The sequence below is a fragment of the Linepithema humile genome, chromosome 7, assembly GCF_040581485.1.
Source record: "Linepithema humile isolate Giens D197 chromosome 7, Lhum_UNIL_v1.0, whole genome shotgun sequence".
Lineage (NCBI taxonomy): Eukaryota > Metazoa > Arthropoda > Insecta > Hymenoptera > Formicidae > Linepithema > Linepithema humile.
This window is the reverse complement of record NC_090134.1, coordinates 7,823,125-7,850,266: the sequence shown is the minus strand read 5'-3', so window position 1 is coordinate 7,850,266 and position 27,142 is coordinate 7,823,125. Positions and strand designations below refer to the sequence as shown.

At 41.8% G+C, this 27,142-nt stretch overlaps 2 protein-coding genes across 3 annotated transcripts in view; one reads left to right on the top strand and one right to left on the bottom strand.

The window, feature by feature from the left end:
* LOC105675684 (G-protein coupled receptor Mth2-like) overlaps window positions 1-27,142 on the top strand; it is a 76,130-nt gene that overhangs the window by 896 nt on the left and 48,092 nt on the right. The window lies entirely within an intron of this gene.
* On the bottom strand, window positions 123-26,802 carry LOC105675676 (uncharacterized). 2 transcript variants are annotated; one of them, XM_067359845.1, is made up of 2 exons: window positions 22,368-26,802; window positions 123-5,845 (listed from the first exon to the last, which is right to left on the bottom strand). In XM_067359845.1, the coding sequence occupies exons 1-2, from the start codon at window positions 25,664-25,666 to the stop codon at window positions 5,551-5,553; spliced, it is 3,594 nt and encodes a 1,197-aa protein (XP_067215946.1). In that variant the 5' UTR covers window positions 25,667-26,802; the 3' UTR covers window positions 123-5,550. The 2 variants fall into 2 exon arrangements, with proteins under 2 accessions (XP_067215946.1, XP_012228385.2); XM_012372962.2 differs by having other exon boundaries at window positions 5,590-5,849.

The window sequence follows — 27,142 nt, the reverse complement described above, 5'->3', positions numbered from 1 at the left end:
ATCAGATCGCCGAGTTTGTCATTAAACTTGGACTAGGATATAGTCGTAAAAATTTCTAAAAATTGATTTCGAGAAATTTCGGGATATGAAGAGACAGTTCTCGAGAAAATCTACAAGAGAGATACGACTCTGCGGTGTTCTTGTATATTTACAGATTATTCGTAATTTATAGTCAATATTAATCATATATATAATATGTATATATCAACAAAATAATATTTTAGTCATTCTTATGTTGCTAATAAAATCTAAAGGCTAAACAGTCAGAGGGTCTCGATCATCTAAAAAATTGGTGGCTCCTGCCTAGTCACGGATCGTGCATCACGTTCCGCACGCACATCTCCTTTCTCTCACTCTTACTCTCTCTCACTCTAACAATAAATAAACAAACAAGTACAAGTCTATACATTCCGCGCGCGTCATCGCGCCGGATTGAGTAATAGTAATTAATATCGTATGCCACGGTCGCAGATAACGAGACATCTATAATTACAACAGTCCTTTCACGTCCTGTGAATTGGATAGGAACTAATTGTAAATCGCAGAATAATTTTTGATTAGCACCATTTACTCGAATGTGAAAAATAACGAAACATAAATTAGTTGTAAAATAACAATTAAATACATTGTTATTTTTTTCTACGATTGATATCTCGCAATTTTTTAAATCTCTTTAAGTTTTCTGGTCATATAAATCAATTCATTATTACGAGAAGAAATTTCAACATTATTGAAAATGAAAAAGGAATTTATCTGGAATTATCACGCGTACCGCGTATAACGGGTGAAAGTACATATATTTATCTTAGCGATATCTCGGAATGTTGCGTGTCAATAATGATTTAATATAATCTGATTTTATAGGTCAGCCTTGTGACTAGCGTAAGACTTGCATAATTAAAATTTCCTTTCGAATTGGAACGAAGATAAGAGAATAACTGCACAGTCAACTATATATGCGCGCGTATTCGAAACAATTTTTTGCCCGCGCCCGGTTTCGGTCTCACTGATAGTCTTCTGCAAAGTGTAACGTGTATCACCTTACCCATGGCGGAGATAGAACAGTCGTTGTCTTTGTTTTTGCCGTGTGTGACGCAGTTGTGTCATGCGATTTATCGTCATAACCGTCGTGCAGTTGTGCACGTTAAAACTGAGGTTAAAAGCGCACCGCCTCGGAGACGATCGTCTCCGCGTTATCTGCGACCGTGAATGCACGCATAATCGGACACCAAAATACACCGCGTGTCTTTATCTCGCATATTACCGCATCAATAGCGCACCCGGGGTTTGGTTACGCATCGTCGGTTAATTCTGATTAATCTGCGACGGTTCCGATTAATCAGCTGCGATGAAAAAGTAATCGGTAATCACGCGGCGGTATTTTATGTATTAGGAATACCGGTAAAGTAATATTGTTTACTATGTACATAATAAATAATACGAACAGTCAAGAAAAAATTTCTTAAATATAATTAATCATTAAATAAATAAAATTAGAAATTATAATTATTAATTTAATTAAGAACACAATCGCCAGCATCATCTGCGATCTTTGTTCACTTGTGCGTTAGATTTCAATGTCATCTCGAGATAAAATCGACGAATTCGATATTCCTTTCCTTTTTTCGTTCGCAGTAAACGACATTACTTTCCGGTACTCCTAATACATTCTCACAGATAGATTATCTTCTGCACAATATGTACAGCGCGTATCGCCTTGCCGATGGCGAAACGGGGACAGAACAATCGTTGTCTTTGTTTTTGCCGTGCAGTGCAGCGGTCTCGTGACTATTGTAGGTGTATACGTTGCGGCCGCGGTGCTTTTAACGAGGTCACCGCGCGGACACGCTAATAACCGCGTATGTTTCCGTCGGAATTGGAACGGCGGCCAGTGGCCACCGTTCGGACGATCGCCTCCGCGTTATCTGCGACCGTAAACGCACGGGCATAATCAAACGCCAAACGCATCATATTTGTCTCGCGCATCGCTGCATTAAATAGCGTAACTGGCATTGGTCACGTCTCGGCTAATTCTGATTAATTCCGACAGTTCCGGTTAATCCGTATCATTTTTTTGTATCGTAGCTGTAATTATATCGTACAAACAAAAAACTGTTTGATTTGACGTTCAGCGACGCCGATGCGCACTTATTGTGACAGTCTGGACAGGTTAATGGATCGGTTAACAATTTGCTCCCTAGATCGTAATTCTAGCTACGATAGATGGAGAAATAGGTTTGATTAATCACGATTAATGTTAAGCGACATCAATGCGACCGCCGATGCCCAATATTGGCGGTCCCGGTTAATTAAAAGCTTTGACAATTCGCTGATCTCTAGTTCTAGTTACGATATAGGCGGAGAAGTAGAATTCTGTGGCTCCGTGAAATCATAAACCGTGTACGCAATGCAGTATTAGATTTCAGATAAACAAAGTGATGTATTTTGTTTCGGAAAATTGATGATTCGGTCTCCAAAGCAATAATTTTATTATTAAATCATAAGCAACATTCGTAACATCGTTATATTATATATTTATTATTATATTAAAATCGTTATATTATATATTCATTATTATATTAAAACATGTTTTTTTGAGAAATTATTATGAAAATCTAACACTACTTCTTTTTTACTTTTTACGCTACATTTTATTTTTCTCTTTTATATATCATTTGTTACAATAACGAGAGCATGTAATAAATAAATTTACTCAATGTTCATAACTGAAATACACGGTTCATGTGCGTGAGACCACAGAATTAAGTTGGCTGTCGTTAAATCCATGTTAGAGCGGCTCGCATAAATCCAGCGCGAAAACAGCGGCGAATGCTGCGAAGGAATTCTTTTCGCCGCGGCTAAGTATCGGATTTCGTCTCCGATAAAACGGTAATCGGTATCACGCGGCGGCGTTCTCATGTATTCCTGTGTGTCAACGTATGCCAGAGACACGTTGTCTCCGGCGGGTACGCGCGCATATCGCATATAAAATATCTTTTTTCTACCTAAATAGACTATCTACATGGCTTTCGTCGCGGTCTTCCCTCGACCCTGGTTCGCATTTTAACTATCGAATAGCACCCATTCTCGTCACGCATTTTTCTTCGACGTTTTATTTTCTTCTTCTTTTTTTTTTTTGCGCCTCAACTCTTTGCCTAAACATTTTGACACAACGCAAAAAGATATATACATTTATCGCACTTTTTACTTACAGAATAAAAATTATTACGATTTTTTATTAAAAATGATTTTAACATGATCATGCATTCTGGCGACATAATTACCGAGTTTACACCGCAACAAAAAGTTTTGCGTGCAATTTTATTTCATAATGCGAGCAATGGGATTAGATAAAGACCGCACGTTTACGCAACAAACGATGGCCTCCCGTCGGGAATATTAAAGCGTGGTCATTTTTGAAATGGCATTTCTGATATGTTACTGTGTCTCTGAGGTTTTCCGGTGTGCTCGACAGAAATAGCTGCATGTGTATGCAAACGATAAGCGAGTCAAATAGTCATAATTATTCTGATGCTCTTAAATTGTCTGTAACATTTGCACCTGTGGAACAAACTGGGCGAAACCGGATTAGAAATAATCATTCTCAATATTGCTAATTATACTGTCTGACGTGAAAGTAATATAAAATTGAAAAAAAAAAATTATTAAATATGATCGTGCAAAGTCCTTAAAGTTATCTCGAGTTTTTTGCGGTTTAGTCACGCAGACGTCATGCCTGTGCTTGTATAATCATAAATTTCATCGCTATTGCGTCGAGTGTTGTAAAAGTGCGCGTAACACTCTATCAAGTAAATATTTTTCGTGATTAAAACTCTTTTTACGAATGCGTTATCATGAAAGTTAAAACTGTGAACTGTTTATATGTGTATGTGTTAGATTGTCGACAGCATAAACAAAAAAAGATATGCCGATTACGTCAACTAAAACAAATAAGTATGCTAATTTAATTCTGAAATTCGTTAAATTTCGAGGCAAATATATTTTTGTTGTGTTTCGCAAAATTAAACGTATCGGTATCCAGAGAGATATTGTGACGCAATTAATCGTAAAATATCAGACTGTGGTGAGCTTAAATGCAATTGTTAATTGGGTAGATGATGGTATGCTACAAGTGTAAACTCAGCTTGTAAGTCGCGAATTTATAAATATTTAATTTTGATGCTCTAATTTCTACTTTGTCGGGATCGAGAAGTTAATTTTACGATCGCCGTGACGACGCTACGAGAAAAAATGTAGAATATTACGCGAGTAGATATATAATATATGTTTGAGTCAATAACAAACTGTACAAAGTAACAAGGCCACAAGTATAATCAACGTTGTGAAACAAAAGAAACAGCTACTATAATTACAGACTTAAATATAGTTTTAAATACAAAATACTACTCGCGATAAGAATCTAGATACATTTCTTTTTTTCTTTTAAAGACTTGCTGATAAAAGTTTGTCTAATTTTATCCATCGATATAGTTTGTGAGGAATAAAATTACCAATGCAATCTATTTTTTGTAGAGATATTTCTGTTCCATAATTTGTATCCACGTATTTAAGTAACAGACGAAACTGAAAAACTCTTTTTACGTGTTACTTTCAAAATAGATAACGTGCATGAAACGGAGAGGCTTCATCACGGCGTTCGCGTGTCATCGCACTTATGTCAGGGGTCTCTACAGGGTTGTGATGACGAGGGAAAAAAAAACCTACACAATTTTCATATTGCTGCTGAAGCAGCGATGTAGTCTTACGAAACATCACATCGATGAATCGCACGAGACACGTGTTTCCTTTTTCGTAGCAATCGTAATCAAAGTTCTAACTTACGTATTGCAAGATTGCGAAATCCTTCGTTTGATCTGTGCGTTTCTCTTAATAGATGGATACAAGGTGACTTGTATCTTATTTCTTATGACAGTTTGACATTGGTCTCTGCGAGATATGAGGATATACTTCCCGTCGAGATACAAAAGGTTCAACAGAAAAATATATTTTCGCTTCGAACTCGCTTAAGGTGTTCGTGTTTGAGTGTCTGAGTTTTTCAGTCAATACATTATTTCTAATCTATCCCGCTAGTCTTATCACCTACAACATCCGCGTATGACTTTATCACATGATTTACGCTTTTATATTTAACTTACGAATGTTCATTAAGATTGCACATTATAACGAATCCTTTAATATGTCGTTAGTCCCACTCATATTTAACCTCATAGTTATTTTGCTGATGACACAAAAAATTATCGTAATTTTAAACATAAAAATTTATATTTGCGTAAACATACGTATTTACACATATAAAATATATAATTTAACATTGTTTTTGATTAAGAAAAAAAATTACAATTTTTATATTTTTATTATTACTTTGCATTTTGGAGACGATAATTTAATGCGTACAATTTCGAGCGTGAATATAACAACGGGTGACTAACGACGGTTAAAGGAAATGTACGAACGGAATCGAGCCGGTCGTTTTGACTACACCACGAAGAGGAAAGAGGAAGAGAAAAAGGTTACGCTCCTCCCGCGGATTTATCTCGCGACAGTCGTTCCGTGAAGGTCCTTTGCCAATGTTTCTTCGTCCGCATTTCTGCGCGTCGCCTCGGCAAGCAGCCGAAACCGTGTAAGAAGTGGCGTCGCGGCGTTCCTCGCGGTTCCTTTCTTCGTGCGCCTTTCAGAATCGTTGGACTCGCGGTCAGGGTCAAGGTCGCGATGATCAGGAGGCGAGAGTGGTCCTGTGCCAGGAGGCGTGCTGCTGTTGCGGCTGCGGCGGCGGCGGCGGCGGCGGCGGCTGTTGCTGCTGTTGCTGCTGCTGCTGCTGCCTCTTCTGGCTGTGAACGAAAAACAGGATTGTATCTTATTCTTGTTATTCTCGTCGGCACCCGCGATATTGCATTTGGGAAAATCTTATCTCTTGTTATATTGTTGTTATTTAGACTGTAAGGATTGAAGAATAACATTTACATATTTTTTGCAATATATTATTGAAATGTCAAAGTGTAATGAAAGATAAAATTAAAGTATAAAAAAATAGGAAAATTTTATCTAGGAGGCATAAACGTGAACGATTTTCTTCAACATATCGAAATAATATTTTTGCTTTTCGCAAAGCAAACAACTCTCTTAGTTTGTGCAGTGCACATGATAATCTGGCGTATGATAAATAATTCAATTCAGATTGTCTTCTTGTTTTTTTTTCTCGGACGTGTGCAAGTTTGGCACATTACATTTTGATGAAATCAGTTACGAGACCACGAGTGCGCGGAATTATGTGCATGCCTTCGCGAGGTCCGATATTCGCGAGGATAACACGGATGTATTACGCGAGCACTTTTTCTGGAAGCAAAAAAAAGAATTGTGGAGAATATCTGTCCGTACGTCATTGCGATATCTCGATGAACTTTTCGTCATAAAATCGACACACACACTACGAAAATAACGTCTCCGAAACATTATCGTCGTCTAATGCAAGCACGCGTCACAATGTTTACGTGAGCAAGATTATTCAAGGGATTCAATTGTAATTAAAATGGAATGCAAATTTGCGCCGGCAGACTGGTAGATTATATGGCTGCATAGTTTAGAGACGGATCTATATTTTCATTAGCGATGTGAATATATCAGTACCGTCACCGATAACGACGGCTATAAATATAACTCGTTAGAAATAATATTGTAATCTGGCGACAGCAGTTAATCCGACGTGGAATATTTCAGAAACAAAAATAATTTTTCACGTTGAGAATAATTTTATAGATTTATTCAATTTTATTCTTCGAGGAAAATTATTTTTGCGCCTTTGCAATTTATCGCTGAAAGTGTGTATATCTATGGAAATCTTCTGCCCGTTATTATCATTCGCAAGTACGGTTAATTATCGCTATTCCTTTAAATACTCCACTCGGTTTAAGAGACTCTTCTGGAAGACACGCGTCTCCGTAGACAGTTGTTGGATCCATTAAATTTCTATCTTAACAGTTGCAGTGCAACGTGTCAATTCACCGGCGAACAACTTCCACCGCGTTAGCGGGCATACCGTTACATCGCGACCGATTCTACGCGCGTCAGGAGATCAATTAGAACGCACCGCTTAATTAAGAGTACTTTTCCTATATCATAATACAACGGTAAGCAAAAGTAATCGGGACAATTACTTGCACGCGACACTCGAACCCTGGAAGTCGCGCCCAGCCACGTTACCCCGGTACACCGTCACATGGCGTATTCTCACGGCGTGAATTAAATATATGAAAGAAGTGTACAGAAGAGCGACTAGCAGAAATAAGACTTCACGTTTGTACTAACAGGAAAAAAATATTATATTAATATCCATCGGAAAACGCTTTCTTTCCGTAAACCTTTTGTGAACGAGAAATAATTGCAGTCTCTTTACCAGTTAGAAATCTAAATTTAGATTTACCAAAATTATAAACAAATTTCTCTAGTGCAAATTACTCAGTACTGTGTGTCCTTATATTGAAATAACCATGACATTTAATTTCTATAAAATATAAATGAATAAACATCCGTAACATCTCGAATTTTATTTAAAGTCTATGCATTACGATGATGATTGTATTATAATTCAAAGAGATATAATAGCCTTCGTTCTGGAATAAATATACGATTTCACTGCAATCATAATATTCCTGAAATGATAGTCTACCTTGTCATTTCGGGAGTACCGTTGAACGTAATATCACGTCTCGTCGGCAACCTGCTCGTGGTAGTTCTTCCTCTTCATCTTTGCGTATTTTTCCGTCGGGATTTAGGGTCTACGCCAAGAATACACGCCGCGAGGAAGAAGGGACAACGCTCGGGATTTGCGGACTTATCTTAATTAACGGTCACCGCGGTTGTTCATAATCCTGGTGAATTAAAACGCTTAAACGAAAGGCGGGTCGAAGCAACGGAGGGGAAACGTAGTTCGCGAGTCGTTCTTTCAAGCGAACGAAACTTTTTTTTTCTGATTCGCAGTCAGTGGGCGACTTCTTGAGTAACGAGCGAGAGAGATACGTTGGTGATAGACGCGTTCTCTTCGCGCGCGATGTTCAACAACAATAATCTATCCGCGCTCGCTCGAGCCATAATTTGAAATATAGATAGTCGAGTTTCAGAGGCGCCGTAGATGCTCGTCTCGTGACCCTCTCTGGAACGGGTACGGCGGCCGGCATGAAATATGAATTCCCGATCGAAGGCGCTCCAGAACTTCGAACTTTATGTCGGGCGCGCGAATAGAGACTCTTTCTCTCGGTATAAAGTGATCTAAACGCGTATGTTGATAGGGGTGAATGAGTTCGGTATCGACGCGGCAGAATTATTATCACGCGCTTGCAGGAACGTTGTCATGTTCATCAAACGCTCGTCCGAGCGCGAATAAAACTCACCGCACGGCGAACATCTTGCGCGCGAGGAATACGTCTTAAGCGCTTCCCTCGCCTTTTTCTTCGCGATGAAGGAAACATCACGACTGTCTTTGTTGATTATAGTCCACTTTTTTTTGTTTCATAAATACGGTTCTCCGCACATCGTATCGATCTCATGTTCTTCAGCGCTCTGACAAATGCACGTCAAGCGTCTTTTTTAATAATATATTTAAATCTTACCCTGGTAGAAAGTGCCATGCTAGATCCTGATGTCTAGCTAGCTCCCATCTTGACTGTCATGTTGTATCCCCATTTAATATAATAAATTTTGTTTTGACGTGGCGCGAATCAGCGTCAAGCTATTTCTAGCGAGGCGCTAGAAATATATTATGTTAATAATGTTTGACTAGAAGTAGCCTGGCGCTAGTTTACTCCAGACTACTTCTAATATAGTAAAATAAGAACTGCGTGAGAACTAGCTATCGCCACATCATGGCTAGATAGTACATCAGAACTAGCGTGTCACGGCTAGATAGCACTACACTAGAGCTAGATAACGCCTGACTAGTCGATTAAGTCGGGTATTAGACTGGAAGAATGTGATGATTTTGTGTCTGGCGCTAATCTGCATGTCATACTAGCTCCTTATCAGGCAGTGGGGCAAGTAAGTTAGCGCCAGCCTAGCACCATGGTGATTTTTCTATCAGGGTTATACCACGATTAAATATGCAAATCGTATATGGCGTGGGAATATTTAACGCCGTCCTTACAATTGTATAATATTGTTATGAATACGATATCCTCTGATTGAATTCTGCATGACCGATGTGACCTGCTTGCACCCTTTTGTCGACGGCGACAATGAAAAAGCATCGATATTCATGAAATATTAAAGCCAGCCAATGACAATGGCTATAATTTCATTGCTAACGAGGAACTCACTCGTTCTCTCTTTATTAAAGACTATCGGTTCTGCGTGTGCCAAATGCAAAAACCGAAATAAATATTCAAAGATTATATTCCCAGTTGCAACTTATCTATAGACGTCTTGAATTATTACTTCTGAGATTGGTTGGATAGAGATGAAATAGCGACGAAAAAATAATGACCAAGTTATATTATTTCACATAGCTCCATGAATTTTTCATGTAAGGCGTCTTAAGAAATAAAATTTCAAGTTTATGGAACAGATTTTATGATTAAAAATAAAAAATTATACATCAGATATATGTGAAAGATGCAAAATATTATTATTATTATTTGATACATACAATAGAGTGAATTATTAACTTATCTATGTAATCTGTTCAAGATTCAAAAGTTTATAAGTTTATAAGTTTATAAGTTCACGTATGAGGCTACAGAAATCGATGCGGAGATTGAAAGTAGTATAATTTTTTCAGTTTTTTCATTCATTATATATATTGTTACGTCTGCAAGCGACGGCTTCGTAAGAAAAAGCCGATACCAGCAAGCTTACTAACTTTCTCTGATTTGCGTACTTCGTAAAAGTTTGTATACGCTCATGTTTCGTTAAGAGAAGTTCCGAACTTTATTTGGAAAAGTTTGCGCGCGTGCGAGAGGTATGCGCATGAAATGGTTGTGGCTGCGTGAGTATCGTACTGAAATTTTGATGAGAACTTGAGGTAAGGTGTTGTTGATGGGCGAATGTCGGCCGAAACTTTTGCCTCGAAAGCGTTAGTTAGATCGCGAGGCAGATTTCCGGTCGATAATTTTTTCATCTATTGATGTAAATTTCTCGCTTCGAGTTATTTAACACAGCACAAAGTTCAGAGATTAAATAAATTGGCTGTTTGTGTTGCACTTAGTAAAAGTTGAGAGCCTTAAATCTTATCGTGTCCCACTGTTTATCGTATTGCGCTGCATGAATTAGAGTTGTTTGCTCTGCATAATGATAAAATCACAAAGTCAAATTGTGCTATATTATAATTATATTTGATTAATTAAAATATGATACATATATTAATATATTAATAAATATTAATTATATGCATTAATTAATTATGGTAAAAGCTGATTGTGTTTATACGCAACGGACAATAACATAAAATGCAGTTTGGAGAATAGATTAGAATAAGAATGGAATAGTATTACTTATTTATGAAAATTTTATAACCTGGAAGAAATAAAGAACAACGGGAAGAATCGCTTAAATCGGTAAAATAGAACAAATTTTATGTCTCATAAATATGTTTTTCTATTTCAATTTTATCTTCTGTTATTTTTTATGTTTTATCTACATTTTCACGGAGTCTAGATTTTTTTAGTTTAGGTGTGAATTTGTGTCTTTATATTTGCAGTAGTATTCGAGATAGAATTCTATTTATAATTTTGTGAGATGTAATGCATAGAAAATATTTTTTTTTGTGAGGTGTAATGCATAGAAAATATTTGAATAATCAGAAAACATACAAGTGTAAAAAATACATATCAGTGATGTGAATTCGAATATTGTGGCGAATTATAAATCGTCCAAAGTAAGCTTGTTTAACATTTCGTTTATTACAATAAAAATTATGCAAATATACTTTTATAATTTTTGCACAACGTAAATACTGTGCAAACAATAGGGAATGAGATAAGATTCTAGATATTGTTTGATTAATGTATGTTTGGTTAGCAGTGTCAACCATTTTTCTGAAGTATTTTTGGCAAATCTGGGTTAGATGTTTATTGAGGTCGCTTGTTGATAAGTTAAGTACTTTTTCTCGTATCACTGATCGTCTTTCCAGCTAAGCCACCGTTCAACCGTGCGAGGCAAAAATGTAGGTCGTTTAAAAAAAAACGCGTACCATTGTCTAAATTATTTCCCCTGTAGAGATATTGCGTGTTTTCAATATATACTGTATCTAATCCTAATTATAACAAATATCAAATATATAAATTTACAAATAATTTTTTTACAAATAATTTTTAGTTATATTTTTATAAATTTCCGATTTTTATGGGCTGGCGCTAAAAATTCAAGTCGAACTTTCCCGGGTCGATTTACAATCCTTTCACCCAATCGCGATAAATACGAGATCGTGGACTCCGAACAAGGAAAAAAATGTCTCAGGGGGGTGCTTCCCTTTCATTTCGCGTACTCGAAAGCGTCAAGTACTGTTGTCGACGTGTTCGCTGATTTTCATGCTGTAGTAGTAAGATCCTAGTGTACCAGCAGCGACACTACCGGTACTCGGCTTGTAACGACTCTTTGCAACGACGAGGAGACGATCGATCGAGCGGTGCTCTCGGTCCGCACGTGCGCAGATTACGCGGCTCTCTCTCTCTTTCTCTATCTATCTATCTATCCCTCTGCCTTTCCCCTTTCCTCTCCGCCCTTTATCATTCCATTTCTCTGTCTCTTTCTCCGCGTCGAATATCTCTCTCTCTCTCTCTCTCTCTCTCTCTCTCTCTCTCTCTCTCTTTCTCTTTCTCTATACGTTACCACGACCACGTCACTGTTCACCGAGGTGAGCCCATACCTACTTCCACCTACGTTCACATATACATACATCGATCCAGTGGCGAGGGTGTACGAAGCTTCACCACGGTGATGCCGAACAGCTCGCGAATCTTAATACAAAGGACGAGTACGCGCGTAAGAAACGCCACGTGGCCAGGTAGGCCGACACGTGCACGCCGGCGTTCACCCTTGTTTGCAAATTGTTTTCCGATCACCGATTGACAAGTCGGTATCAATTGCGGCGACTGACCGATTCCTTGGATGATTCGATTTAACTTAATTGGCCGGCGCACATGTGGCGTAAAAAAAGATAGCGTGGGGAGAGAATACAGTTGCGAGCGCATCGCGACTGAAAGTTTAAACTGCTTCTAAAAAGTTTCACAGTGTAAAATGAACTAGACGTATTGTAAAGGCTTTATCGTCATAGAAACACGAGGACTTGCTTTTCTGCGTAAAGTGTCTTTTTCTCGCATTAAACGCGCAATGTTTTTTCACGAGGGACGACGGGCGATCCCCTTCGATCGTGTGCAGCGGTACACTTTTTTCTAATACGACGATCGCTGTTGTGGCGATCGTGCTCTCGCTGTCTTGAAATGTTTCTTCCTCGCTTTATAATCTCTCTTCCCCTTTTCGTATCCCTTGGCGTTCGTTCGTTTCGTTTCTTTTATTTTCATCGATTGCCGTGTCTCCGACATCGCGCGACGACGTTGACGCAATGACGACGCCAGTGTCCGAGTAAAAAGAAAAAAACCTGAATGATAAGCCACGTACGCTTTTTCTTCGGCTTCACTCGTTCGCTTTATATAAATTGCGTACGTATCGTGTAAGATTGAAACGGTATTATCAGAAGGGAATCTTCACTTGGTTATGATTTTCACGGCATGGCAACGTTAATGATGCAAGAGGCCACGTGGCCTTTGGTTGGGCGGACGACATATATCGTTCTTGTGGCCTACTTAAATCCGGTGGACGTAAATTGGGATGTTACTTTCCGTAAATATCCCACTGAGCGAGCAACTGACAAACTTGAAAAGATATGAATCCGCAGCGTAATTGCAACAGTAATAATAGAATGCACGTCGGTACGAAATATAAAGTGCGCCCACACAGGTGCGCCGAAGTAGCTCATCGCACATCTACAACCATACTTTTGCGCCGGCTATATATAGACATTGATCCACGAAAGATTCCACAGCGGCTATTCTAAAGTGAAACTAAAATCTCTCTAAAAAAAAAAAAGAGTTACGTACGAGAATGTCGCGCGGACAGCCGCCGCAAATGCGCTAAATAAACGTGGCTGTCCCGATTAAACCTTTTACTGCTGTAGCCAAGTCTGATATTTTGCATAAGCAGATATTTTACGAAATGCCAAAAACAACGGGAGACCAACATAAATTTATAATAGTTGACGTTACATAAATTTAATCAAAATATTAGATATTTAAAAAATATCAGAATGTAAAGTTTGTTAGAGTTAAAAATGCGATATGCAAAATTTAAAAAAATGATAAATATTTCGAAAGTGAAACTTTATAGCCTTCAGTTCTAATAAGTTTTAAATACTAATATTTTTGATTTATTCTTAATCATTTTAAGATTTAATACGATAAGAAGGTAATTTTTATCACGCACTCGCGACATTAAATTTGGCAATTGTAGCAAATTGCAGCAGTTCGATTTTCTCGTGTTTACATTTGTACCTTTTGCATTCGAACATGTTCGGCATGAGGCAAGCATTTAGCGCTAAATAAACGCAAAGAATGCGGGCCATTGTCTGCGTCGAGAGAGTACACGCGCATCGATCCGCGAGAACGGCCGCGTGCTAATGAAGTACGAAGTCTGTGCGCAGCCAGGAGCAATAGCACGTGGCAGCGTTATCACATGCCTGTTCCCATTTTGCCTCGGTTCCCTTGTTGCGTAAATACTTCAAGGCCGCCGTGTAACGTTAACGGCGTCGAGCGGTCCCTAGGGTGAACGGATTTTCCGACAATCGATGTCGAATTTCCCATTTTCATCATTTAGCATCACGGTGTGTCTGGATGCCGCGTATATCTCGATGCGCATTAAACATACACGATATCCAGTGTCGGATAAAATGTTAAAGCAAAACAATCTCTTTGATGTGTTTAAACATAATAATATCATTGTGCGAAGAAATTTGAGCGTATATCATTAGTGAACAGTATATATAGAGAATTTAGGGATCTCATCAAAGTGCATGAATTTTGGGTAAATTTAGAGTGCGAACGTATCTGATATTCATGAAATCGTATCTGATATTTATGCATCGTAACTGTTGATCAGAATGAGATATTAATGCTTCGTAACTGTTGGTCAAAAATTCAAGACCATATTTTTATTAATTAATTTATTTATAAACTGTTTATTTTTTAGTTTTTTTTCACGCCTGTTTATATGTATTTAATATCAAACTGTTAAGCACAATTTTGAGCCACGATATACGAATATAGACGTAATGCACACACTTCGAATTGTCTAGAATTGTTTCAACTTCATGTGTTAAGACATTCCTAGTCACCGATATACATCGATGTACTCGAACAAACAGAACTCTCTTTCGCGAGAGAGACCATTGACCGGGTAAGCGAGGAACACTTCGCCGATCGATTTTGCGCTCTCTTCGCATAGATTTCTACTTCTAGTCTACCTCTAAGTCACTTATCCTATTTGCGGCCGGCGCAACTCGCGAAAGCACAATCCCCCCCTCCCCCCCCGATCTTCGTCGAGCGAATTTAGAATTGTCGTAATACATTGTGTTCGCCGTCACGGCGATCATCGTTAGTTTTAGTCCCGAGTTCTCTTGTTCCGTGTTCTATCGCTCAGAAGGAACTTCGTAGTCAACTTTTCCCCGAAGTTACTGACTTCGATATTGTACGATTGTTAGGCTTCTACTTCCGGCGAATAGTTATATAAGTTGAGTTTTTCTCTACGAGTATAAGTTTATATCGCCGATATATATCCTAATAATATTTCGGTTTCACAAATAGTCGATACTTTTCCGTCAAGAAATTCAAATATAAATAATTATTTTTCCTCCTTTCTAGGAAATCTGTTTTTTATTTATTTTTGAGAAATCTTTGCTTTTGACTTATTTATTTTTTTTAATTCATACTTTCGCAAAACATCTTTCTTTATTTTTCTCAGTAAAAATTGAATTTTTTTCTTGAATGATACCAACATCTTTACTATCCTTTGCATCAAATTTGGTCATCAAATACAAAATAGTCTTTTTATAGAAACGAAACGAAGGCGGTGTGTGCGCACTTCCTAGTGATATCCATCGATCCGCTTTTAAAGGGGCGTTCACATCGGCGATATACCTATGTACGCTGATGTCGGCGGAGAGGCACGAAGAGGGAGAGAGATAGAGAGAAGGGGTCTCTCCCCGTGGCAGTCCCAGGGGACCAATGACCCCTAGTGTCTGGCTCGATCACTGTGTCGCGATGCTCGTCACCGACACACAAACGACTTTATAGGCAATACCGCGAACTCGAATAGCCTGGATCGAATGAATGCATTGAATGTGCTATTACTAGGGAACGGAGAGAAATGAGTGGAGGAAGTGAGCTTTGAGAAATTGAGGCGATGATGACGAAGGTAGGCAAAAGTAGGGGAGGCGGAAGGAAGACGGCGATGAAGAACGAAGAAACGGCGAATGCGGGAAGGACGGAGAGCCGGAGAAAGACGACGACTAGTCAAGAGATTGTGCGATAAAACTGCGGAGAATGAAGACGAAAGAGGGACAAAGAAGCATACGACGAAGAGTTGCTCTTCGCGTTCGTCTCTGCCGTCGACTTTTTCTTCCTCCAACTTTCGGCCGTTCTCTCCGTCTCTCTTTCAGTTTCGCTTCTTAACCCCTGCCTCTCCCTGTCCACCCCGCCGATTCCATCTCCCTTTCTAACGCGTCTTCTTCCTCTTCTCGGCGGCGGGAACGTGGGCGTGGACGTGGGCGAGGTGAGTTTACAGGGCCGGCGAGCATCGACCGATCCGGACGTCGCGTAAATCGTGCCGACCCTCGAATCCGCTCGAACCGTCGACGGCTACGTCCCTGCCGATCCAATTCTATAGCGGGAGATCTCCTCGGATTCCATTCTCGCATCAAGTAGGATGGGATCGGGCTCTCATGAGTGGCGCAATACCCCGCGAGAAATATCGCCGGCGATTATCATAGTTAGAACGAGATGTGCACGCGCTCGATTAATTTTGGACCTCCCGTTCGGCTCAATCTCTATAAATTTAAAGGAGTATCCGGAGTCGCGGAATCGAGATTGATTGATTTAGCTGGTTGGAAGTCGAACCTAACTACAGCATCACATCCGGTACCAGTGAACGCGAAGATATTACAGTGTTCTGCATCGAGATTTAACTCTCTCTCGCTCTTACTCATGTTCTCTCTCTCTCTCTCTCTCTCTCTCCCTTCCTCCCTCCTTCCCTCCTTTGCCCTCACTCGTCTTCTTTGCGCCTCTTTTTTTTTTTTTTTTTTTTTTTTAATTGACAATGCAATATTTGTTTATATTACGAATTATATATTTGTGATTATATGATATACGAACGTTCGATTAGTTCTCTACAGTATTGGATTAAAAATGCACTCTTGCATTTATGCCATTACTTGGATTTATACCATTCAGGATTCAGATGCTTATCAGGATTACTTATAGCTTATTACGTCTGCTGGTGAATTAATCATGTGCATTAACGCACATGAATTAATTACAGAGAATGGGGATAATATGCAACCCTTTTTGCCGTTTCCTGCATGTTCATTTATCGTTACATCATTCAGGCCGTCAAAAAGCGTCTGTTTCTTTAATTATCATTTGATACTCGACACGCTGCACGATGTGTGCCTCTTGCAACACACACACATAGGGTTTTATCAACGCGTAATACACATCACATTCTGTTGATTTATAAAAGTTGCACGATGAATATTCATCGGAGCATATCGTTTCGAAATGTATTTTTAGTTGAATATTTTTTTTGTGTAATACAAAGCTTGCCATGAGGAATGACGCGATTGCACAAAAACAATTATGCGGGAGTGCCGTTATGCAAGCAAATAATGAAAAAATATCATCATTATAATGTTCAATGTATCTCTAGATGGAGAACGGAGTGTTGCTTTGGATTACGTAGTATGATTTTTTTTTAGTACCTTTATATTACTATGTTTTATTATAATTAAAGTTATTTGATATTTAATAAAATTAAAACGTATGTTTTGTTTAGCGAGAAAAAAATACTCGACACCTGAACTTACAAATTTGATTTTAATTCAATATCGGAAAATACAAATATCAGGAATATGGACAGGATTATTCTCTCGTCGAATCGTTATTTCGGAATAACAAATTGATTTCCCTCCCTTTCCGCTACTCTGCCACCCTCGCGAGAGGGTTAAACCCCGCTGAGATTTTTGTTTCCTGTCCGACGCCCCTCGCCCGCGCTTTTGCAACCCTCCGCGCTTTCGAATTTCCCGTGCCCTGCGCGCGCGATCGATGAAACGCCCGTGTCGACGTCACACACAACGACGACGACGAGGGCCCTCCTCTAATGCCTCTCGCTCTCATTAAAACCGTCCGTCCGTCCGCTCGTCGTCCTCGCCGCGCGCCGGAGAGTAGCATCCTCTAATGCTATTTACACAAGTGCTCCGACGTAGCCGAAAGGGCGGGCGCGGGACGGTGCGTCTTTCGAGGCTCGTGCAGGCCTGATGCCTCGCGTGTACATTACACGAGTCGCGCGATCAAAACACCGTGTAATCACAAACACGTTGGTTTTGGGGTATACTTTCTTGCTTGCTTTCTCTTTGTCTCCTTTGGGAACCGTGTTCTATTAATTGCCGACAGCGTACTCGCGCGCGCGTCTCGCGTTTCATAATCGCGACACGGTGAGATTAAGTGCCAACTATGGCAACATTTTCGTTCGAATTTATTACTATTTTCATAAGCCTCGCGAAGATATGAAAGTCTTGCCGATTATTTTAGTTTTTGTATGTTTCTTTCTCTCTAGTGCACGAGATGCTTTCACTTCTCACATATTATTTTTCAACGACGGATTCTTTGATCAGTTTGCAGTTGATTTTTTCTTATAAAAATTTTTAAAAAAAGTCATGGCAATGGCAAATACATTAATCTTATTAATCTTAAAATCCTAATAGAACGTTTATGTGGGCGGAAACTTTAGTACAGTATTCAGGTCATATTTAAGCGTCATTATAACGAACACATTATATAAAGTACGACACTACCAAGACAGTATAAAATATTATATCGTTCTATATTATATCAACTGAAGCTGTACACACAAGGACACGTTGACAGATACTCTTGGAGAAAAGTTGTTCATATCCTTGAATTAATTGCACATGTTGTTGCGCAGCTTTCATGGGCGTAGCTCCAGAATAGAATCTACTATTATACGGAATCAAATTTATATTTTGCAAATAAGAAGGATATAAGCATGTAATATTACATTCATTACGGCAGCAAAACCGTAGCTAAAAAAGTTGCATCGAGAAATATATTTTTACGTAATAGGAATATATATTTCTGGCGAATGTTGACAACAAATTGCAGTAATTATGACATAATTTAATTTCTCCCTTTCTCTAATATAATTATACGAGAATAAATCAAAATATACAGAGTCGTCATTAAAAAATTCAAAGAATATAAAAATTTAATTATAAAATATTTAATTATCATATTTTTCAACACAATTCTTTTAGCGGTCCAACAGCTTTTCTATTTCTTAATTAAGAAAAATCTCTTGATTGCGAATTTCCTAGTCATGCAGCTTTAAGCTCGTTAGAGAGAAACGTTTTATCACATTTTTCATGCAGCTCAGATCCTCTTTTATTCCAGATGCATGATAATCTGATGGTGCCAGATTTAGATTGTTTGATGATGACGTGCTTAAAGTTGTGGTGCTAATGCCCATCCAAACAATTTTTTTTGAGGAATCCAAAGCTACCGAATCACTAAAGAAGTGTAAAATATGATAATTATGTATAAAAATTTTTATTATAAATATTTATTTTTTAATGCAGCCGTCTCTGTGGAAACATTTTAATTCACTTCTGTATTTTTCCGTTAAAAAAAATTAATTTATTATTCTCTTCTTTAGAATTTATATGTGATTTAAAGCATGAGTGATAAATGAGAACTCCCAGTCTCCACCTAATCAAATCCTGGTTCAAGGCTAATTTATCAGGGCTTCTGAATACGTCGAGCGGTCAAAGCAGAATAAATGATGCGATCTTTTGTACATAAGTAATGATGTTGCAAACGTGACGAAAATTAGCATACGATTACTAAAATAACCTTAACTTTACTATCCGTGTATAGTTATCGGTTCTACTGATCGCGGATCTATAGCCAACTCTATGAATCCTAAATATGCAGGCTTGCGCAATCCGCGCGCCTCGCCGTCGTCGTCGTCGTCATCGTCGTCGTGTTTGTCGGCGTTGAGCTAAGCGAGCCGAGCATTAGATAACGAACGTAGGACGAAAAGCGAGTAGCCCGACGACCTATTTTCACGTTGTGCCAACGTGGCCGATCGTCTGCCGAGCGGGCGGTCCTAATGAAAGAAGTCTCGATCACCAATTAGCAATCAAGACTTTGATGCAGACTTGGGGCTGGAAATTTCCCGTGTGCCTTCTTTGTAGGACGAGATCTGCACGCTTCGAACGCCGTGGGTAGCACTGCCAAAATTTCGGCGTACATTGCGCGTAATTTCGGGAATTCTATTCTAAGCGTACCTGACGGCGAAATAAGAGAATACGGAGCTTGATAGAACGACGGAGGGGAAAAATGAATTTTCAATGTAACGAATAAGCCATGGAGATAAAGTATTAACACAAACATTTTCATGAGAATCTTTATAATCATGACTTTTTTTCTGCAGAGAGAATGCGGTGACGTAGAATTTTATAGAATGAAAGAGAGAAGATAAAAAAATTGATATCGCGAAATGAGCAAGGGGTGTAGTATTAGCGCGGAAATCAAAGAGAAAATTTGCGTGGCAATTTTTATGATTGCATTCGTGAGTTTTTTTTTTGCAAAGGGAATGCGTTAGTGCAGAGTTTTACAGATGAAGTGGATAAGAACGTCGATACGCGAAACGAGCGTATTCACGTGAATCGGAATGGAAATTTGCAGATTAAATTCTTTTTTCCCTTGGCAGAGCGCACTTATCTATTTATTTTGTCTTAATTACGCTTAACGACGGCCATCAATCCTCCATTCGACGTTCGCACGAAGGAAGTGTAAGAGGTCACGCTCGGCCTGTCGACGTAGGAGGTGCGATACCGAAGTGCCTGTGTCTCACGGGCGTTCGATCTAATTTAAATATTTAGCGGTGTCGATGTACGCGTACGACGATCGGCTCGTTACAAGGCCGAATGACGAGTCCCGAAGTCGGAGTTCGTCGGGCGCGCGATGGGCGCCGCTACCGTCAGCATTAAGATGCAAATGAGCCTCGTCGGATCGACGGCGGTTCGATCAGCATTATCGCACCGTCGAAGAGTTGTCAATTCTATCTCGGCCGTCAAACGGAATCGCGAAGCGGCTCCCGTGGACTTGCGAAACGGATTTGTATGCACGAAGCGTCGCGACACGACGGATCCTCTCGAGGGGGATCGGGACAAACGGGTCGATTTAAATGGTATAAATTTAATCGTTTCGCGGCGCAGAACGGCCGCTGTCGCACGCGGAGAGAGGTATACGGACGCATTTGCATGCGTTCGAGCATGCGGCCGCGTGTTAATAGTACACACGGAAGGGATCAAAATGTACTTCCTGTTGCGCTCGCTCGCTCGTGCGCTTAAATAAACGAAGCGACCATACGCTACTTGAACGTCATTTCTTTCAACGATGTCGCACTTCGATGTTTTACACCGATTCCTTCGTAACCGCACGGCGCGATTAACAGTATTGTTTTCGCGCACTCGGTCGCTTGTCATCGTTATTAAGACCGACCTATTTGCGTGCGAGTAAGTGAAGCATCGATGCCACTTTGTTCATTTTTTGTTTTTTTGTTTTTTTTTCTGTTTTTTTCATTTACTCGCGTTTGCCTCTTTCGCTCTAAATATATCCGACGAGCTGCCCGCTCGCCAGCACGCCACCGCGTTTCATCGGATATATTACGTTCTGAATAAGCGTTTAATTCTATTAAATGCTGTATGAGTGTTGTTTATATAATTAAATTACTGGGCGCGAATACTGATAAAAAAATGTATTGCGATCGCTATCTATCCATCAAATAATTCTTCTGATTGCTTTCGAGCATTCCGGAGTTCATTAATTGCCTGTAATTTTAAAGTCGGTGTGGAGGTTGATCATTAATAGAATATTAAATTCTCTACATACACATCTCGGTTAATTGAGTTATATTAATTGACTTATTTCAAGAGATGCGTGCTTCCATTTTAAAACAGAATTCATATTGCATAAATTGAACGCATGTTCCACCATCAAGTAAGCATTTTATGTTCTCAGTCACTCTTGAATTCGTATAACATCGGTAATTTCAGAGCTCAAGCCGATTATCAATTTGAAAAGTACGGTATATTAAATTTTCGGTTAATTGAGTGATGTGTTTCGGAAAATGTATGGTTCCATTTAAAACAGAATTTGCATTACGTAATTTGAACGTATGTTCTATCGATCAAACACTTTACACTTAAGTACTCTCAAATGTATATACGCTCGTAATTTTAAAATCAGAATAGGTTGATCAATTATAGAAATATGCGATATGAAATTCTTTACTAATTCGGTTGTTTATTTCGAAAAAAATACGCGACTCTATTTGGAAACAGAAGATGTATTAATTTGGACAGATATTCTACGGATTAAGAATTTTATTTTTAATTACGTTTTTGTGATTTATACACTCGTATTTTAAAACCAAAAGAGGTTTTAGAAAGCGCAGAATATTAAGTTGTTTGTTTTTATTTTATTAAATTAATTTACCTCGAACGACGCAGTTTTATTTAAAAACAGTGCTCGCATTGAATGAACATTTTACTGATATTAGTTGTGTTTCAAAATTTAATTTTTAAATGAACAGATTAATATATGGGGATTATAAGCTTTTAGCTGATATAAAAAAATCGCCCGAAAAGACTTACAATTAGACTTTACCATAAAATTATGTTTGTGCAAAATTAATCTTTGAATCGCACATTAGGTTTTATTGGATTCCAATTTTTAATTGCATATTAAAATCGCAAGATTTAAATTATTGCTGCAATATTTCTGTTTTACATCGCTGATTGCATATTTCAATTATAAAATATTGCATCAATTAAAGTTAAATATTAGTTATAAAATTTAAGCTATCGATGAATTATTTTTCTGCCTCGCTGCATGTGTGGTCAGTTATTTTATTTTTGTCGCCGAAATCGCTACGTAAGCGAGTAAAGGTTAATGAGTTCAGTGTGAGGAAGATATGCAAATAAAAGCAAGTATAAGAAGGTCAAGGCTTACCTGCCGAACAACGGATGCCATAGCTGCGACTCATCAGGCGAGCTCGCGGTCGAACTCACTTCCGGCTCCTGTTTGAGTAGCCCGCTGCGTACCCTGAGGAGGGGCGGGCACGGGCTGACGCGCGATCGCACTCCGTTCGACAAATCTATCGGTTGCGTTGCCATCAGCGTGCCGATCGGTTTGACGCTGAGCTTGGGTCTGCCGGCGATGGTGTCACCTTTTCCGCTTTTGCCATTCGCGTGATCGGTCGATCGTTTGTTGACGGGATGTCTGGGCTGGTGTTGCGACTGTCCGTGCGATCTAGAAACCGGGCCCTCGCCGTGATCCAACACGTGCTGTAGATGCGCTAGCGATATCACGAGCAGGTCGGGATCGCGAAGTAGGTCGGGCCTGGTGAGCGCCTCCGGTAACCTCAGCTCAGGTCGGCTGGCCAGCAGCTTGGGGATCTCCGTGGCCGGCGCGGCTGCTAGACCCGGTAGATAATTGCGCGGCACCAGGAGCGGATCGGGAATTAGATGGCCGACGGTTTCGATCAATTCGCGAAGCTGACTTGCCGGATCCAGGGATTTGCCGTCCGTGCTGCTAGACGTCGCGAAGGCGACTTGGTACTGGTCATGCTGTTGATTGACGAAGTGATTTCGCGTTCTACTGACGAGCTTCTGGTAGCAGTGAATTTGATTTCTCGGACGCGCGGCCGACTGCCATTCGGCGGACATTGGTCTCTTGGGCGCGGCGCGTTCCGCCATCGTGTAGAAGGTGCTGTGGATGTCGCCGCTGGACAACGGCCTGCCGGAGTTTCTAGCCTCCTGGCTATGAATGTTCACGCGTTCTTGGAAGCTCCGCTGATACATTCGCCGCGCGTTTCTGTCGACACTCGAGTGCACGGGACGAGAGACAGCCTCGACATTCTGATCGGATCGAATCGCCGCTCCCTCCTTCGATCTCTCGCAATCACGCGACTCCGTGCAGTTGGACGATGCCAGAATACTCTTCAGCGTCAACTCGCTTTTCGCGTCCTCCGAGCAGGTCACGGAACACGGTGGACTGGGCAACAGTCTTTCGAGATACGTCGACGATGGCCTCCTGGACGCGGGAGAGCAGGGAATTCCGCTAGGCTGCGGAGACACTACGGTGCCGCGAGATCGTAACTCTTCCAGAACCAGGTCCAAATTTTCGAGATCCGCATGCTTACACTTGGCTTGCGCTTCGCTGCTCCTGCTGGAACCGTTCCAGAGAGAATCACCTTTCGCGTTTTCCGGCGAAGTCTTACGGTCCTCGTGATTATTTCTAGAGCCGGATCTGCTGTAATAATCCACGTCCGCGCTGTCGTACGCCAGCGAGTCCGCCTTCTGCCGTCGGAGATCTTCCAGAACCTGCGAATCGCAGTCGTCGTCCTCTTCATTTTCTTCGCCTTCCTCGGGCGGAAAAACGCGCAGGGAATTAAGCTCTCCTGGATATGTGTCGACCTTGTTGAAAGTGACGGTACTTTCGGGCGATTCAACGCGACGTTTTACGCCGGGCGAAATTGTCGTCATCGTCGTCGTCGTCGTCGTTAGTTGATTGGCAACGGCGATGCTCTTGTAGCGATAATTCGGTATAACGATCGACAGACCCGGCAGATTGCGAGGCGAATTAGAACAGCGTCCTGAGCGATTATCAGCGTAGTCGTGCGAGTTCTTCAGCAGCAGTTTCTCTGCGCACTCCGCCTGCGAATCCGGCGATCTGCTCGACGAGGATGCCTTCGAGGGTGGTCTGGGCGGCGCAATCGGATTCTTACCAATCTCGGGCGCGTGAGACGCCACGGATATAGAAAGTCCCGGCGTGTTCCTCAGCGCGTTGAGGATCTTCGAGCTATCGATCTTGTAATCGATCTTCAGTAGCTCGCCGGGCTCATCCGGCGCTTCTTCTTCCGTTTCCAACGGCGTCTCGAACGCGACCAGTGAGGTTGATCTGCATCTCGATTGACCGACAAAACCACCATCGGCCTCGGCGACTTTGCAAGACTTGAGCGTCGTCTCGGAATTACTTTTCAACGAGAGCAGCATAAGTTTATCCCCCTCCAGAATCTTCTCTTCGTACACCTCTAGTTTGTCATCGATCTCGTCCTGGTCGATTGTTTCGGTCCGGTAAACAGACGCCGATTCGCTTCTTAATCGGTCAGTCGCGTCATTCGGTTCCGTGACTTTTCTTTCGACGGGCTGCTTTTCGCCGAGAATCTCGTAAGTCTTCGTAGAATCTATTGGCAGATCGGCGCTGGGAGTGTCGGTGGCGAGAACGGGCGAGGCTGTGGCATCTATCATGTTCAATATATCCTGAATGCCCGCCTTGTTCACCCGGCAACCCGGCTTTTCGCCGCTCTCCTCCTTTTCCTGCTCTTCTTCCTCGTCCTCTGCTTCGTCAACGGCGACATTTTCCTCATCTCGCTCATCTTTCTCCGTCTGCTTCGCCTCGTTTTTGCTTCTCGCACGACGAACAACATTTTTACTCGCGCTCTCGGGAAGCTGCGACAAATGCAGCTGCTCCAGAACGACGCGCGGCTGAAACAGCTTGTCCTTCTGCAATCTCTCCAGGTTGATCCGACCGCTCAATTTATCCTTGATCTTCAAGGACAGACGATCCTCCGTTGCGCTCTGCTCCTCCTGGCGATCCTGTTCCTCGCCATTGTCCTCTCCGTTCTCGCCGGCGACGATTTCGTCGGAGCAGTCTTGGCCGTCCGAGTTCCAATTGGAATCCTTATGAGTTCTCAGAGGATAAGAATATCCTCGTCGGTTCTCTTCTTCATCGTAGCGTCTCTTTTTGTGGCCTGCGCCGTCGCCAGTAAGCAAACCGTTCGTCGCATACTTCCGTCGCAGCGGATTCGCCGTCGCGCTCGCCGGCGTGATCTCCTGACGTCGCTTGCCGTTCTCCTTCTCGTCGTTCGACGAGACCGAGGAGGCGGGCGACGAATTGACCAGGCTCGGCGCGGCTCGCTTGCAGGCGGTGGCGATCGTATAGACGTTGCACGTGGTCCGCGGTATCGAGCGCCATCCTTGCGCGGTCTTCGTGAGTTTAATGCGGTTTCTCTTATCGTAGTCCTCGCATCTCACCTCGACAATTCTCTGCTCGCGCTGCGACGCCCACAGAAAGATCGGGTTGACCTTCGGCCGCTTCTCCTCCGGTTCGTCCGATGTTCCGTCTCGCGGCGTTTCGTCCCGGACGCGCTTCTGATGTTTTTGTTGATGGTGATGATGTTGATGATGGTGATGATGATGGCGTCTTTGACGACGGGGCACTGTGCCCCGCGCAGGGGCCCCGCTCATTACTCCATTCAACGAACGGTGGTTACTCTCTCTCTCTGTCTCTCTTTTTCCCAATCCGACGGGATCGCTTCCGGTCGGTATCCCACGATCGCAAGGGATCAATCGCAACGTATTCGCGAGCGAACGACCGCTATCGAATTATCGCGACCGCCGCGTAACGCGATATACCGAGTATTTCTCCTCACGCGCAGCTTCGTGCCTACGTGCGCGATTTAGTCCCGCGGTTTGCGTACTTCCGCTCGCGGTTCCGTACAACATCGCGATGGCTCTGTGCCTTTGCGACGTGTTTGCGACTTGTGTGCCCAGTCACCGCGCCGTGCATCGTAGTCACCCGGTAGTGCGCCAGGCACGAAGCGGTAGCGTGGATCGCGCGGATTCGATCGCACCGTGCCAAAACTTGCAACCGTTCACCGCACTCACTCTCGTGCGATCGATCTCAAGGCCGTCTCACCATCGTCGACTCGTAGCGGAGTCTTCCGTGTCTGCCAAGGGCCGGGACCACCTTGTCGCGTCCGGTCGCACGTATGCGACCACCGTGTTATCGTACTGTCACTGCGGCGGTCGTGGATGAGAGCGTCACGCGAGTTCGTCGACATCCACCGGAGCGAAGCGGCTCGGTCCGTCGTTGCTGCCGCTCGCTCGATTCCTCGGTCGCGCACCGTCGTCGACGCCGATGCCGAGGTCGCCGGTGTTCATCCAGCTATCGAACCATGACAGCAACACGCTGCGCCGTCGAAAGGCTACATCGATACGGCCGTCGAATTCTCATCGAGGCTCGTCACCGCAGCGCGGCATTTTTTTACGCACGAGATACGCTCGAATATCGCGGGGACGGTGAAAAAAAATATATACCGAGCGGAAAAATTGAAGATTCACGAGAATACTTTTCGTACGATCGAGCAATGATAATAATAGTAATGCTCGTAATTCTGCCTGAAACAAAATTCGCGCACGATTCACTCGCACTTATCCACGCCGCGCACTCGCCGAAGCCGAAACTCGTCCGCGTCCTGGGATTGTCATCAATGACATAACACACGGTGCACGCGTAGCGTTTTACCCGGTTACGTGTTGCGTGTTACGCGCGCGGAGTCACTGCCTGGGAGCTACTGGCAGCAGCGGTGTGCCTTCTCGTTGCTTTCCTCTACGCCGTCGCGGACGCCGCCGTCGTCCTCGCCGCCCCCGCTCCGCGGGATCGCGACGCAGGTGCGGACCGAGAGGAAGCGCCCTTGATGTAACTCGAGCAAATAATAACCGTTTGTGCATACGTTATTTGAATCAATTATTGGAGAAGTTCTTCAGATGCATCTATAATCGAGATCTCTCAGAGTTGGAACGTCTCTCTTGATGAGTCTTGATGAATCTTGATGAATCTTAATGTTCACTAAATGTAGTATTTTAGCTATATAGTATTTTATAGTATTTTCAGTAATGGTGTGAATTGATTTATTTTTGTTTAAAGGAGCGATTTTGAGT